Genomic DNA, 14,381 nt, shown 5'->3' with positions numbered 1-14,381 from the left:
CGAGCAGCCGTGCCCCTCCTGTGTATGTGACATGTCAAACTCCTGATGCGCGGTTGACCGGGTTAAGTCATTTCCCCACAGCAGTGGCGGGCAGTGCCATCCGTGGTATAAGATCGTCGTCATCTGTAGCCCGGCCGAACGCACGTCGCAATAAATGGAACGCTACGAGGAGACCAACAGGCCCACAAGTACTTACTAGTAGTAGTATAAATAGAGGGCACATCCAGCCTCTCTGAAGCAGCGAGCCACAGCGAGACGCAAATTTCGATTCCTAGCAGAGCAGGAGCAGTACTCGCTGAAGGTAGCTAGTAGCTAGAGCCCACCGGCGAGCTAACTGGTTAACTGCTCGGACGCTCGGTGTCTTCCCTTCGACAACTTCCATTCCATGGGCAGCGCACCCGCCACGGTCCGCGAGATGAGGCGTGCCCAGCGCGCCGATGGGCCGGCAGCCGTGCTAGGCATCGGCACGGCGAACCCGCCGACGTGCTTGGCCCAGGACGAGTACCCCGACTACTACTTCCGCGTCACAAACAGCGAGCACCTCACCGACCTCAAGGGCAAGCTCACCAGGATATGTAACAAGTCGGGCATCAAGCAGCGCTTCATCCACCTGGACGAGGAGCTCCTCGCCGCGAACCCGGACTTCAAGGACCGCACGCTGCCGTCCCTGGACGCCCGTGTGGAGATCGCCTCCACCGCCGTCCCGGAGCTGGCCGCGTCCGCGGCGGCCAAGGCCATCGCCGAGTGGGGCCGCCCAGCCACCGACATCACCCACCTCATCTTCAGCACCTACTCCGGCGCGCGGGCCCCGAGCGCCGACCGCCGCCTCGCGTCGCTGCTGGGCCTCAGCCCCACGGTCTCCCGCACCATACTCAACCTCCACGGCTGCTACGGCGGGGGCAGGTCGCTCCAGCTCGCCAAGGAGCTCGCGGAGAACAACCGTGGCGCGCGCGTCCTCGTGGCGTGCTCCGAGATCACGCTCATCGCCTTCTACGGGCCGGAAGGCGGCTGCCCCGACAACATCCTTGGCCAGGCTCTGTTCGGCGACGGCGCCGGTGCCGTCATCGTCGGCGCCGACCCCGTCAGCCCCGTGGAGCGCCCGCTGTTCGAGATGGCCTTCGCCTCGCAGACCACGATACCGGAAACCGAGGATGCCATCTCCATGCAGATCAACAAGGGCGGCATGGAGTACCACATCTCCAACCAGGTTCCCCGGTTGCTGGGATGCAACGTCGAACGCTGCCTGGTCGATGCGTTTGGCGCGCTTGGCATCCATAATGCCAATTGGAACAACCTCTTCTGGGCGATCCATCCTGGCGGCCGTGCCATCCTGGACCACATCGAGGGAGTGCTCGGCCTGGACGACGGCAAGCTGGCGGCCAGTCGCCATGTGCTCAGCGAGTTCGGCAACATGAGTGGCACAACGGTGATCTTCGTGCTCGATGAGCTGCGCCGACGTCTGGGTCAGGCGGCCAACCAGGAGGAAGGCCAAGCGCCGGAGTGGGGAGTCATGATGGCGTTTGGACCGGGAATCACCATCGAGACCATGGTGCTGCATGCCCCTGCCGCGGAAGGAAATTAGAAATTCAAATTTAAATGCACTACAACCCGATGCGCAAAGGCATTACAAGTCATTAGATGATCCATAAATAAGACGGACCTAAAGTAATGAACCGTAGTAAGGTGGTGGAGTGCTAAATTAGTAGTCCCTTAATTATCAGCTTGATATGTATTGTTTTTTCATTGAATTTATTTAACAATAATGGGTCATGTGTTGCGTCTAGAACTTTATATGTGTGTTATGTTTTTTTTTCATTTGCTTAAATAACAGTTTATAGTGTAATGTTTCTTATTTCATCATGAATAATAAACATAATGGAGTCCATATAATTTGGAATGAATGGAGTACAAGGTTAGCCAGTGCCTAGCCAATACCACTGCCAAGGCCCAAGAGAAGCAAACACTCTTGGTGTCACAGCAATACAGCATGTACTTCAGGAATATGGCTAAGCACTGAAAATAGATATGATCGGAGCTGTCAGACAACCCTGATGTATCCAGTACACAACACTACAATAGAGTGGACACTACTACATTCATAGTATGGACAGCATGTACATAAACATATAAGGTGTATGGCTTTATGGTTCTAGCACGAATTCCATCGACCAAGTCAGAGCGCTTTGTACTTTTCGATAAGATTTGATGCGTGCAAGCGAGTCGGAGTGATGGTGCACCCCAGGTTTCGAAGGTATGATATCTGGAGGACAAACAGGGACGAATTCTGTTTAGTATTCTGATAGAGAGCAACATGGGCTTCAAAAACAACAGGCAGAATCATAAAGAGCACAGATGCACAGCAATGCAATTCCGACAAACTAACAGGCTGATGCAACGAGATGAACAAGGAGTTCTGAGATAGCTGACCTGCTTGGCTGTGGGTCCTGACGAACCCATAGAGTTCTCAATCCTCTGCTTTTGGAAATGTTCCTGAAATAAAACCACAAAAAGATCACAAAAGGGTCTACCGAAGGACAGATAAATAGTTCCATTTTCTATAGTGCAAGATATTTGTAATGGCCCGAGATCTCACCTGCCTTTCTCTCGTCAAATGGCTCCGCTTCTCTATTGGAATCTGTTCCCACTTGATAACCTGAAGTTCACATTATTGAATTATTATTTTATTTAGTAAGGAAAACTAACAAGATTGTCAGGTGTGATACCGAGAAATATAACAACAATAATTAAACTCACATATTGTGCGTAGCCCAATGCTTCATCACCGCTTAGGAACGACTTCAGCTTTCGCAAGACATCCTAGATAAGAAACTTGCCATCAGTTTTTTTCCAGGTTAAGCTCTTGAATACAAGAGAACTTTTGTCATTGTTCCTTCGCCCTTTCAAAGTACAGATGATGACAAATAACATTGCCAGCGAGATAACGACAAACAACCATGAAGAACAGATATAAACTGATAGGAGAATCAATAAGTCCAGTGATGCTTTGATATGGGAAAGAGGAAAAGGGGTCACCTTGCGCTTGTATCCTTTACCACGTAGGCGTTCGTCAATCACAAAACTGATCTGAAAATTCAAGCATACATCTAACGTGAAATAGGCATAGAAGGGCACTGGCAATCCCAAAGTTTTAGTGGTAAATGTCACAAACGCGTGGTCACTGCGATAGTGGAAGGCATCAGAGTATCCTAGCCTGGTGGTATCCAGATTCCAGAGTGTTCAGTGTTCACGTACTGTGTTCAGTACCTTTTCAAGTAATCTCTTTCGATTTTGAAATGCCTGCTTCTTGCCCCAATGATGAAATATATGTGAGACTACCGATCTATCATCAATGTCGAACCTATAAAATGCATAAGAAATCAAGTTAAGCGAGAGGGCAAAATGTAAACCAAATAACATAGCAAAGCAAAGCTTTGCATGAATATGATGAATCTGTTCTTCAGAAACTGAAATGATTATGCAAAGGAGAAATAATGTTTTTTCACCACTAGAAAACTCCAAATATACACAAGAAGCAAAGTTAAAAATGAAACATCAGATCATACAAAGATGATTTACTTTCTCAAGAAATCATTAGCAAGGCATCCTTGAGCCAGTTCTGGATAAGGTGAAGCTTCGTTCTGTCCCATAATTGGCTTTCCAATTGATATATTCCCTTCAGAGTCATCAAAAGGACACCTGAAGGCTGTTCAGGCATTTTTCTCAGAGTCTCTTCCTCCGCTGCTCTGCTGGGAGCGGCTCTGCTCTGCGGCCGTCCGTTCAAGTGCTCTGTTTTTCTGCTTTGCTGCTGCTGTTTTTCTGCTTTTCTGAAGAACGAAAGATGGCATCTCCTCCTGTTCCTCCCTCTGGAGGCGCTCAAATCCCGCGTTGTCCAGTGATTTTCGATGGCACCAATTATCATGACTGGGTTCCACATATGCGGTGGCATATGCGTGGTCTCCGACTCTGGGAGTTTCTTAGTGGTGAGCTACCTTGTCCAGCATTGCCTGATCGTCCAGTGCAGCCAGTGATTCCTCAGAAAAATCTGAAGAGGAACAAAAGAAGTTGCGCGAAGCTTATGATGATGATATGGCCTCTTACATGTCTCATTTTCGGGCTTATCGGACTTGGTTGGATGAAGATGCTCGTGCTGGGGCTGTTCTTGTTGCTAGTATGGAAAAGCATCTGGCAGGAGAGGTTATTCAGCTTGATCATGCTGCTCAGATGTGGGTTGTTCTTCGTCAGCGCTATGAGCCCTCTGGTCAGTCCACTTATATTGCCGCCCTACGTCAAGAACAACTGTTGCAGCAGGGTGATAGTTCAGTTGAGGATTTCTTTCGACAGCTATCTGCAATATGGCGTGAGCTTGACACTCTTAGTCCTCAGTTGTCCCCGGACACTTGTGACTCCTGCGGGGAGCAATAGAGCCACCTCGAGCTTCGTCGCACCTATGACTTCCTGACTCGTCTGCATGCTGAGTTTGAGCCCCTTCGTGCTCAATTACTTGCTCGTGAGCCGTGCGTGTCTTTGATGGAGGCTCTTGCTCCTATTCGTAATGAGGAGACTCGCCTTCGTTCTGCTGGTCTACTTCAGTCGACGTCCTCCTCAATTCTGGCTACTCGGTCTGGAATTCTTGGTTCTCCTCCCAAAGTGCCTGCTTCAGCAGCCTCTGGCGACTCGGGGACTCGCAACTAAGGTGGCCTTCATTGTAAGCACTGTGGCAGAGATGGACATGATGAGGATCATTGTTACAAGAAGAAGAGGCAGGCTCAGTCTCAGTCTCGCCGAGGTGGGCGTTCCTCACATGCTCAGTCTCAGCATCCTGATGCACAGCAGGAGATACTCATGTTACTTCGTCGTCTTGCTGTTCCTCCACCTACTGGAGCTTCTGGTTCTATCACTACTGGAGCTGTTGGTTCTGTCACTCCTGCCCCAGTACTCTCTGCTGCTACTTCTCAGTCTTTTATTGAGAGACCACCATCCACTTCAGGTATCTTGCCATGGATTCTTGATTCTAGTGCTTCTTTTCATATGACACCTGATAGTACCTCTCTTTCTTCTATTTGCTCCCCTTCCATTCCTCTCACTGTTCAAACTGCTGATGGCTCATCTCTTTCGGTTGTTGGTCGTGGCACTCTTTCTTCTTCTTCATTTCATGTTCCTAATGTTTCTTATGTTCCTGATTTGACCATGCAACTTATTTCTGCTGGCCAGCTCACTGATCATGGTTGTCGTGTTTTTTTTTATTCTGACTCTTGCCGTGTTCAGGATCTCAGCACGGGTCTCCTAGTTGGTACTGGCCCTCGCCGCCGTGATTCTCCGCATCTCTGGGAACTCGATTGGCTTCGTCTTCCTTCCGCTGCCTCTGCCGGTCTTGTGAGCTCTGCTTCTCCTGCATCAGCTTCTTCCTCTTTTGCTCAGTGGCATCATCGCCTGGGACATCTATGTGGTTCCCGCTTATCCGCTCTTGTCCGTCGTGGTGTTCTAGAAAATGTCTCTGGTGATGTTTCTTTAGATCAGTGTCAGGGCTGTAAGCTTGGCAAACAGATCCAGCTTCCATATCCCTCTAGTGGGTCTGTGTCACAGCGTCCTTTTGATCTTGTTCATTCAGATGTATGGGGTCCTGCACCTTTTGTTTCAAAAGGGGGTCATCAATATTATGTCATATTTATCGATGATTTCTCTCGCTTCACATGGGTGTATTTCATGAAACATCGTAATGAGGTGTTATCCATATATAAAACTTTTGCTCGGATGATTCGCACTCATTTTGATGCTCCTATTCGTGTTTTTCGGGCTGACTCTGCCGGGGAATATCTTTCGGGTGCTCTTCGCCAATTTCTTTCTGAGCAAGGGACTCTTTCACAATTTTCTTGTCCTGGTGCGCACGCTCAGAATGGTGTTGCTGAGCGTAAACATCGTCACCTTCTTGAAACTGCTCGTGCTCTTATGATTGCTTCCTCGGTCCCACCTCATTTCTGGGCTGAAGCAATCTCCACCGCCACCTATTTAACTAACATTCAACCCTCATCTGCTCTTAAAGGTGGCATCCCATATGAGCGCCTTTTTGAACATCCACCTGATTACTCTAGTCTTCGCCTTTTTAGATGTTTGTGCTATGTTCTTCTTGCTCCTCGTGAACGCACTAAACTCACCCATCAATCTGTTGAGTGTGTTTTCTTAGGCTATAGTGCTGAGCACAAGGGCTATCGTTGTTGGGACCCAACTGCTCGTCGTATGCGGATCTCTCGGGACGTTACTTTTGATGAGTCTCGTTCCTTCTATCCTCGGCCCTCCTCTGATGTTTCTCCTCAGGCCGTTGTTGAGCCTCTGTCCTTCTTGACTTTTCCTAATACACCTATCTCCACTGTGCTTCTTCCTCCGTCACCATCTCCACCTCCAAAACCATCTTCACCTCCTCCACCTTCTTCTCCGCTGCCCTCTGAGTCGTCTTCACATGCTCCTCGGTCCATTTATGATTCCAAACCTCCCGTGATTCACACCTACAGCCGTCGGCTCCTAGATTCCTCGCCTCCTGTTGAGTTGCCTTCTGATGTCTCCTCTCCTGCTGAGCCATCTTCGGTTGACGATTCTTTATCTCAGCCCTCCTCTCATTATAATCTTCGCGATCGTAGCTCGCTGAAGCCTCTTGATAGGTATGGTTTTGCTGGCACTGTCTTTTTTGAGCCGGCCACATACCATGATGCCATTTGTCATCCTGAATGGCAACTAGCCATGGCTGAGGAGATTGCTGCTCTTGAGCGCACTGGCACTTGGGACCTTGTCCCTCTTCCTTCTCATGCTCGTCCCATCACATGCAAGTGGGTTTATAAGATCAAGACTCGCTCTGATGGCTCTCTCGAGCGTTATAAGGCTCGTCTTGTTGCTCGTGGTTTTCAACAAGAGTATGGTCGTGATTATGATGAGACATTTGCTCCTGTGGCTCACATGACCACTGTTCGCACTCTCCTTGTTGTGGCCTCTGTTAGTGCTTGGTCCATTTCTCAACTTGATGTCAAAAATGCCTTCCTTAATGGTGAACTCTGTGAGGAGGTCTACATGCGACCACCTCCTGGGTATCTTGTTCCTGATGGCATGGTTTGTCGTCTCCGTCGCTCTCTTTATGGTCTGAAACAAGCTCCTCGTGCTTGGTTTCAGCGCTTTGCCTCTGTGATCATTGCTGCTGGTTTTTCCCCAAGCAATCATGACCCTGCCTTGTTTATTCACACATCCCCTCGTGGTCGCACTCTTCTTCTTCTTTATGTTGATGATATGATTATCACTGGTGATGATTCTGAGTATATTGCCTTTGTCAAGGCACGCCTCAGCGAGCAGTTTCTTAAGTCTGATCTTGGTCCTCTTCGTTATTTCCTTGGGATTGAGGTCTCTTCCACCTCTGATGGCATTTACTTATCCCAAGAAAAATACATTCAGGATCTTCTTGCTCGCTCTTGCCTCACTGATCATCGCACTGTTGAGACTCCCATCGAGCTTAATCTTCAGCTCCGTGCTACTGATGGTAAACCTCTCACCGATCCCACTCGGTATCGTCATATTGTTGGGAGTCTTGTCTATTTAGCTGTGACCCATCCTGATATCTCATATGCTGTGCACATTCTTAGTCAATTTGTTTCTTCTCCCACCCATGTCCATTATAGCCATCTTCGTGTCTTGCGTTATCTTCGTGGGACCATTACTCGTCGTCTGTTCTTCCCGCGTTCTAGCTCTTTTCAACTCCAAGCCTACTCTGATGCTACTTGGGCTAGTGACTTTGATCGTCACTCTCTTTCTGCCTATTGTATTTTTCTTGGTGGCTCTCTCATTGCTTGGAAGACAAAGAAGCAGACCGCGGTCTCTTGTTCGAGTGCAGAGGCCGAGTTGCGAGCTATAGCTCTTGCGATAGCAGAGGTTACTTGGCTTCGATGGTTACTTGAGGATTTCGGTGTTTCAGTTTCTATGCCCACTCCTCTTCTGTCTGACAGTACCAGTGCTATCAATATAGCTCGTGATCCTGTGAAGCATGAGCTCACCAAGCATATTGGAGTTGATGCATATTACACTCGGGCTCAGGTGCAGGATGATGTCATTGCTCTTCGCTATGTGCCCTCCGAGCTCCAGGTGGCTGATTTCTTCACCAAGGCGCAGACGCGAGTTCAACATCGTTTCTTTCTCTCCAAACTCAGTGTTTGTGATTCACCCTGAGTTTGAGGGGGGGGTTAGATATATATGGTGTATAGCATATTTTCCTCTTTGTGTAAGGGCTTAGATGCATATATGCCCAACTCATGTACATGTTTGTGTTGTTGCCCCCAGGAAGTGTGTGAGCTTCATTCCTTCCAACAGGGTCAACTAGTATTAATGCAACTTGTGACATAAAAGAAGAGCTTTCAGATCTACTCCCAAGATGTTTGTGCATAGTTTTAGACATAGTTCAGAGATATCTCCAAGATTACTCCAATTCTATTGCAAATAATTTTGCAACTTCACCTTATATCTTAATTAGAACTCAATCACTTATGTACTTTATATTGGGATCTTGGATTACTTATTTTTCTGAGAAACTTGGAGTAATCCATTCTACATTTGGCTTTATATGCCTCCAGATTCCAGAAGACCATGACAATATCTTGGATGCACGGTAAAGCTGTTCCTTTAATATTTTGTGATATGCATTTGTGGCAGGAAGGTCGGACCAGTGGGAATTGGCAGATACAGTCTATAAAAAAAACATATAGACCATTTTAGGCAGATACAATCTTGCTGTGCAATTTCAGAAAAATAACAGTAACGAAATGTGAGTGTGACTGCCTGGAATCCTTGTAAAACTCCTATGGATCAGCGCAAAGAGGTCACTGAAAGCAAATATTTCTTCATCAAAAGTAGAAGGCACCTGTGTAATAAATTTCTGCCACTTTTTAGCTTTGTCTTTGAAAGAATTTTTTATGTCCCCATCATACTGTTTAGTTGTATCTCCAACACCATTATTTTTGTCATTTTCCAATAGACGCTCTGCCTCAATAACCGCCCTTCGTTGTTGTCCATGTCCATAGATTATGAATTCACATGTGCGGCCTAGCCTTCAAATGATTATAAAGAGGAAATAAAAAATATTAAATAAATGTCTACATATCCAAGCCTTCAAGTATCTGCAACAGCGAGTACGCTTGATAAACTTTGCGTTAAAAAAAAGTACGCTTGATAAACTGTAAGAAACAGCAAGGTGTTAAAAAGAGAGCATAAAGATGAAACAAGACGGTAACATTAGATAGTGTGATATACTGATTTATGATTGTATATATTTTGGCTTTGCCAGATATTGAATTGCAGTTATATATTATAAGTAATTTCATAAAGCTTAAAAGTGATCATGATCAATATGCATCTAGGACTATTAATTGCTTGTTGTCACAGCTGAAAATAATCTAAGTAAATATTGATAACATGAATTTACATTGAACATGATTTTTTGCACAGGCTCTTCATCCTATAACTTTCATATTTTCTTCATAGCTTAAAAGTCAGTGATTTTGTTAATATGCGGCAACTTAGTTGTGGAGCAGAAGCATACAGAAATCCACTGCACCTAAGTATAATCGACCAACAGGGAAAAAACATACTTTTCAGCATGTGTTCTGCAAAGCTGCAAGCAGAATGAGTGAAATGTGCTTATTGCAATCTCCTTGGCAACTGCCTTTCCCACCACTGTCCCTATCCGTTCTCTCATTTCTGAGGCAGCAGCCGTGGTGAATGTCATAGCAAGAATGTTTGATGGTGGAATTCCCTAGTCATTAGGAGATGTGTGACTATGTGAGCTTCAAATGTTATTAGATACCACTTTATATAGTGATTATACCAAACATAAAACCATACCTCTTTGAGAAGTGTGAGCACCCTACCAACCATTGTGGAAATCTCCGGATCATGCCAGTTACAGGGGGGGAGTCAGTATATTCAAAAGCATGGTACTCACAAGACAATAGAACAATAAAGCTCAGACCATAATGCCTGTGAAATCACACACAGATATACAAGAGATGCAACCATTTTGGGCACATCAAAATAAAGTTTCATTTTCATATCATAAAAACTAATATTAAAAAATTCTTAAACGAAAAAAGAGAGAGACAGAGACAGAACACAAAACATGGTGTTCAGTTCTTCTGCAGCCTCCTTATTGTTTGCAACAATAAAGCCCTGGCAATGTACTTTGCTTTTTAGTATGATTGGTCACGGTGAATCGCATCATTTGGGTTCCATAACATTTGGAGTCAGTATTTATTTGTAGCAGCCACAAGAACGAAAGGTATGGACTTTTTAGATGTTCACGTATTATTATTCTTGACTTGATACGTTAAAATGATTTCCACAAATATTTCAATCCAAGGCTTCATCAGAGTGAAACAACAAAATCAGGTTGACCACGGTTGACCTTCTGACGATAAAAGGACAAGTATGTATACCTTTCCACTTCCTGGACCAGCAACAATCATTAGTGGAACAGCCACATCATTACATGCAGCCTCCTTCTGCCTATCATTCAAGGAGTGCAAATATTCATAGTACTTCTTTGGAGCACACGCTTCATCTTCCTCCTTTTCTAGTTCCATATCTTGCTGCTCCTCCTGGCCCTTAGCAGCAGAGATATCAGCATGCCCCTAGTGGATGGAGGCATCAACCTCCTCAACGAGTGCATCGACAAGCTAAATATGTCCCAAGAGAAAAGGAATCAAATGGACTCAGTTAGAAACTTCATTCCAGACCAAAACCACTCAGTGCAAATTTCCATTTTGTACTGATCCTTATTTCTAGACACAGGAAACAAGAACTGCCCGACATCCTACAGCTATTAGGCATTCCATTGTCTGAAGAAAAAAGCTATACCTCTCCGTCCCCCTTTGCAATGGAAATTTCTGGGGAAACTGAAGGATCACCGCACAATGCTACCAATCCATCTTTCTCCTCCATCCCCTTGAGCCCCTCCTGATACTTGGCATGAGCTTTGGTGTTGTGCTCCTCACTAACGGCATTGATCTTCCAGAATGCATCTTCAAACTAAATTCATCTCAAAAGAAATTCAACAGAGATTAAACACAATAAATTTCTCCTACAAATCAGGCACATCAACACAGTAGAATTTCAAGTTTTCAAGAAACAATGAATCCCAAGTTGTCCATGTTCATTTCCTATCTTCACCACACACAATAAACATGAATTTGCTATGTTTCACAGACAAACACCTTTTTCAGTTCATGAAAAAACAAATAGAGAGAAGTTACTCTGAAGCACTCTCCTAACTTTAGGATTCTCCCCCAATCTATAACAATCCCATGCACCATACTCCATACAAGAACTTCTCAATTTCCTCCTCTGATTCATGGAATCAGAAACCAGCATCATGAACCTAAAATATTCACATACCTCCACACCCTCCGCTGTGATGGAAATAGCAGGGGGGAGTGAAGCATCACCGCAGGACAGCACCAAGCTCTCCTCCTCCTCCTCCTCCTCCTCTTCTTCTTCCTTCGTCCCCTCCTGGCTCTTGGCAGCAGGCTGGGCATCACACTCCTCACAGATGGCACTCACCTCCTCCCAGAAAGCATCGTCAAGCTAATTTCCGTCCAAATGAGAGAGCAATAATATGAGTTCCTTTTTCAAAAATTGACACTAGCAGGCGTCCCCACTTCAAAGCAAACCCCAGTTAAACAAACAATGGGCCTGTTTGGTACAGCTTATAAGCTGCTTATGGCCAAAATAAGCTGAAATCAACAGTCAAACGCCACGCTTTTCAGCAGCTTATTCTGGCCACGCTTATTCTCACAGCTCCTATTTGTACTAGAAAGCAGAAGCTGGATCAGACCAGCTTATTTTGACCGCCGCTTTTACTCTATTTGTGCAGCTTATCTAGGAAACGCTTCCCAAATAAGCTGTACCAAACAGGGCCAATAATGTCCTCCATGCCTTAGCTCTCCATATTTCCTTAGAATCTGAATATCCAGCATTTGTAAATGAAATACACCCGCAGGATTCCTAACCCCATTTCCAGGCACTTCAATGAAACAAGAACCGTACCGTTGCTATCTCTGTTCCGGCGGCGTCAATCGTACCCGCTGCCGCCGCGAGCGGCCCTTCGCCCGTCCCCTTATGCTCCTCTGCTGGCTTCTTCTCCTTCTCCTCCTCCTTGGCCGTGGACCGCGCGTGCTCCTCGCAGATGGCGTCCACCTCCCGCAAGAATGCCTCGTTCATGTCATCTTCGTCGTCGTGCAGAAGGAACCCGCAGGGCCTGGAAGCCTTCGGGAGGGGAGTTGTATACCCGTACCCGCCCCGCCGCTCCAGCGCGTTGCCAGTGATGTCGACGAGCGGCCGGCGCGGCGGTGGGCATGGGGATGGGGATTGCAGCGGGCGCTTGCAGGGGAGGAGATGGGAGGGTTTGGAGGCGCCGCTCGGGTAGAGCGGGAGAGGTGAGGCATTCTCCTTCCAGCGCGACATGGCCGCCCGCCGTCGGCGAGGGTTTGGTTGCAGTGGCGGATGGGCGGGCACGCGGCGTTTTCGGCCTTTTGAAAGTGGTTTCACGTGGACTGGGTTGGAAAGTCTGGAGATTTTTTGGCGTTCATGTAAAAAATTTGCTCAAGCGTAGGCATAACGAGCCGGCTCGACTCGGCTCATTATCCTAACAAGCCAGAAAGCCAGCTCGGCTTGGCTCATTAAAAGCTCGAGCTGGCTCATTAAGCTCGCGAGCCAAGTATAAAAAATACACAAAATATAATATTTACTTTTATCTAAAGTTTGAGAATAATAATAATATAAAAGAAATGAATCTAACAACCTTAAATCGAATAAAAAAATTAATATGCGCTAATATATATACAAGTATAATAAAATATTATAGTATTCATGCATCTAACTACCTTAAATAATACTTTTTTTTAAAAACTTGGCTCGTTTAGCTCGCGAGCTGGCTCGAGTTGGCTTGTTATAGTTAACGAGCTAAAATCTTTGGCTCGGCTCGGCTCGTTATCTTAACGAGTCGAGCCGAGCCGAGTCGAGCAAGCCACGAGCCGAGCGAGCTAACGAGCTTTGAGTTTTTCGTCCAACCTTAAGCGTATTTGTATCAAATTTTGTATTGAGTCCTACAACAATCGAAAATATTACGCTTGGGCATCTGTCCGTCTGGACGGATTAATCTGCTCGCACCACTCGCCCGTATCACACGCAAAGCGCCTTCGCCTCACGCCCTCAATGTGTGTCCTTGCTCGTTCCATCAAATCCACTCCGTAGCGAGAGATCCAATAGTCGTGGGACTGTGGCGCTGGCTGCACAAGCCTAGGATACCAGAGGCCACGAAGGGGTCTCCGCTAGCCTCATGGTAGGCCGAGTCAATCTATAGCCTGTTCGCTTGCTCGTAAACGGTCGTAAATTTCCAGCCGGGAATAGTGTTTTTCTCTCACACCAAACCAGCCAGCAGTAAATAATCCACGATACGATACGGCCTCCCAAACAGGCTGCTAGTCGATGGCGGCACTGGTCAATGGTGGTGACGGCGCGGCTATCTTCTGTGAACTCCACATGTCGGCGAGCCTCTATTTCGTATGCAACAAATAGATTTTACGCTTGAAAGCGAATATTGCAAGCGTCTGCTCGAAGTGTTATAGATGTTTTAAAAGTATGTTGTAAGTGTTTCATATGAATGTTGTAAAAATAAATCAGGATGTTGCACATGTTGCAATGGTTGTACGTGTATGTTGCAAACATCTGTTCCCAATGTTTCATCTTTTTTTAGATGTATGTTACCAGAGTGTTTATGTGGATGTTGCATATGTTTTACACATATATTGCAAGTGTTTTAATCTGAATATTTGCGTATGTTTGCAATGGTTTCAAGAATTTTTTTCAACTGTTTTGGCAAATGTTTCAGACGCATATTTTAAGTGTTTCATCTGTCTTTATATGTATGCTGCAAGTGTTGCATCTGGATATTTCAAAAGTAGATTAGATGTTGCATCTCCCTTCTCGTCTTTTGCTGCCTTGCATCCTTCTCAGACTGCGGAGGGGTGCAATGAAGGCTTGTGGAGGGGGCGCACCGGAGGATGGTGGCGCAAACGCGAGGGCACGCTCTCCCCTTCCCTGTTACGCGGGTAGGGCAGGGATACCGCGACATTGATCAGACTCTCGTTGGTGGGCCATAACACCAACCACGATTGGTGGAATCGTTTAACTGTTGGCTGGTGGGAGCTGCGTCTGGACACGTCCTAGGTGCCGGATGTCCGAGCGCTAGCATCTCCATAAAACAATTGGTGGTCAAATTATTAATACTAGCAAATATGTCCATGCGTTGCAACGGGAGAAAAAAATGGGCTGAGATTTTTTTCTCACGTTACAAAGCACAT

At 46.3% G+C, this 14,381-nt stretch overlaps 2 protein-coding genes across 2 annotated transcripts; one reads left to right on the top strand and one right to left on the bottom strand.

Moving 5' to 3' along the window:
* Positions 1–385: 385 nt before the first annotated feature.
* On the top strand, positions 386–1,582 carry LOC136533772 (bisdemethoxycurcumin synthase-like). The gene has a single exon (XM_066526311.1). The coding sequence runs from the start codon at positions 386–388 to the stop codon at positions 1,580–1,582; it is 1,197 nt and encodes a 398-aa protein (XP_066382408.1).
* A 447-nt stretch (positions 1,583–2,029) lies between these two features.
* Positions 2,030–12,523, bottom strand: LOC136533770 (uncharacterized). The gene is made up of 15 exons (XM_066526310.1): positions 12,067–12,523; positions 11,416–11,604; positions 10,879–11,049; positions 10,458–10,652; positions 9,995–10,002; positions 9,868–9,889; positions 9,615–9,778; positions 9,191–9,200; positions 8,888–8,922; positions 3,265–3,358; positions 3,034–3,084; positions 2,755–2,817; positions 2,594–2,653; positions 2,428–2,490; positions 2,030–2,260 (listed from the first exon to the last, which is right to left on the bottom strand). Exons 1-15 carry the CDS (start codon positions 12,481–12,483, stop codon positions 2,174–2,176), a joined length of 1,629 nt encoding a protein of 542 aa, XP_066382407.1. The 5' UTR covers positions 12,484–12,523; the 3' UTR covers positions 2,030–2,173.
* Between the last annotated feature and the right edge of the window lie 1,858 nt (positions 12,524–14,381).

The sequence above is a fragment of the Miscanthus floridulus genome, unplaced genomic scaffold, assembly GCF_019320115.1.
Source record: "Miscanthus floridulus cultivar M001 unplaced genomic scaffold, ASM1932011v1 os_1181_2_3, whole genome shotgun sequence".
In the NCBI taxonomy this organism is placed as follows: Eukaryota; Viridiplantae; Streptophyta; class Magnoliopsida; order Poales; family Poaceae; genus Miscanthus; species Miscanthus floridulus.
This window is presented reverse-complemented; position numbering and strand designations above follow the sequence as displayed.

Bases quoted from the DNA above. Each gene is read 5' to 3' on its own strand.
- LOC136533770 (XM_066526310.1), bottom strand. From the start codon at position 12,483: ATGTCGCGCTGGAAGGAGAATGCCTCACCTCTCCCGCTCTACCCGAGC. The intron at 3,085-3,264 runs GTACTGAACACA...TTGAATTTTCAG, and splicing joins GAAAGAGATTACTTGAAAAG to ATCAGTTTTGTGATTGACGA. The intron at 2,491-2,593 runs GTGAGATCTCGG...GTTTTATTTCAG, and splicing joins ATTTGACGAGAGAAAGGCAG to GAACATTTCCAAAAGCAGAG.
- LOC136533772 (XM_066526311.1), top strand. From the start codon at position 386: ATGGGCAGCGCACCCGCCACGGTCCGCGAGATGAGGCGTGCCCAGCGC.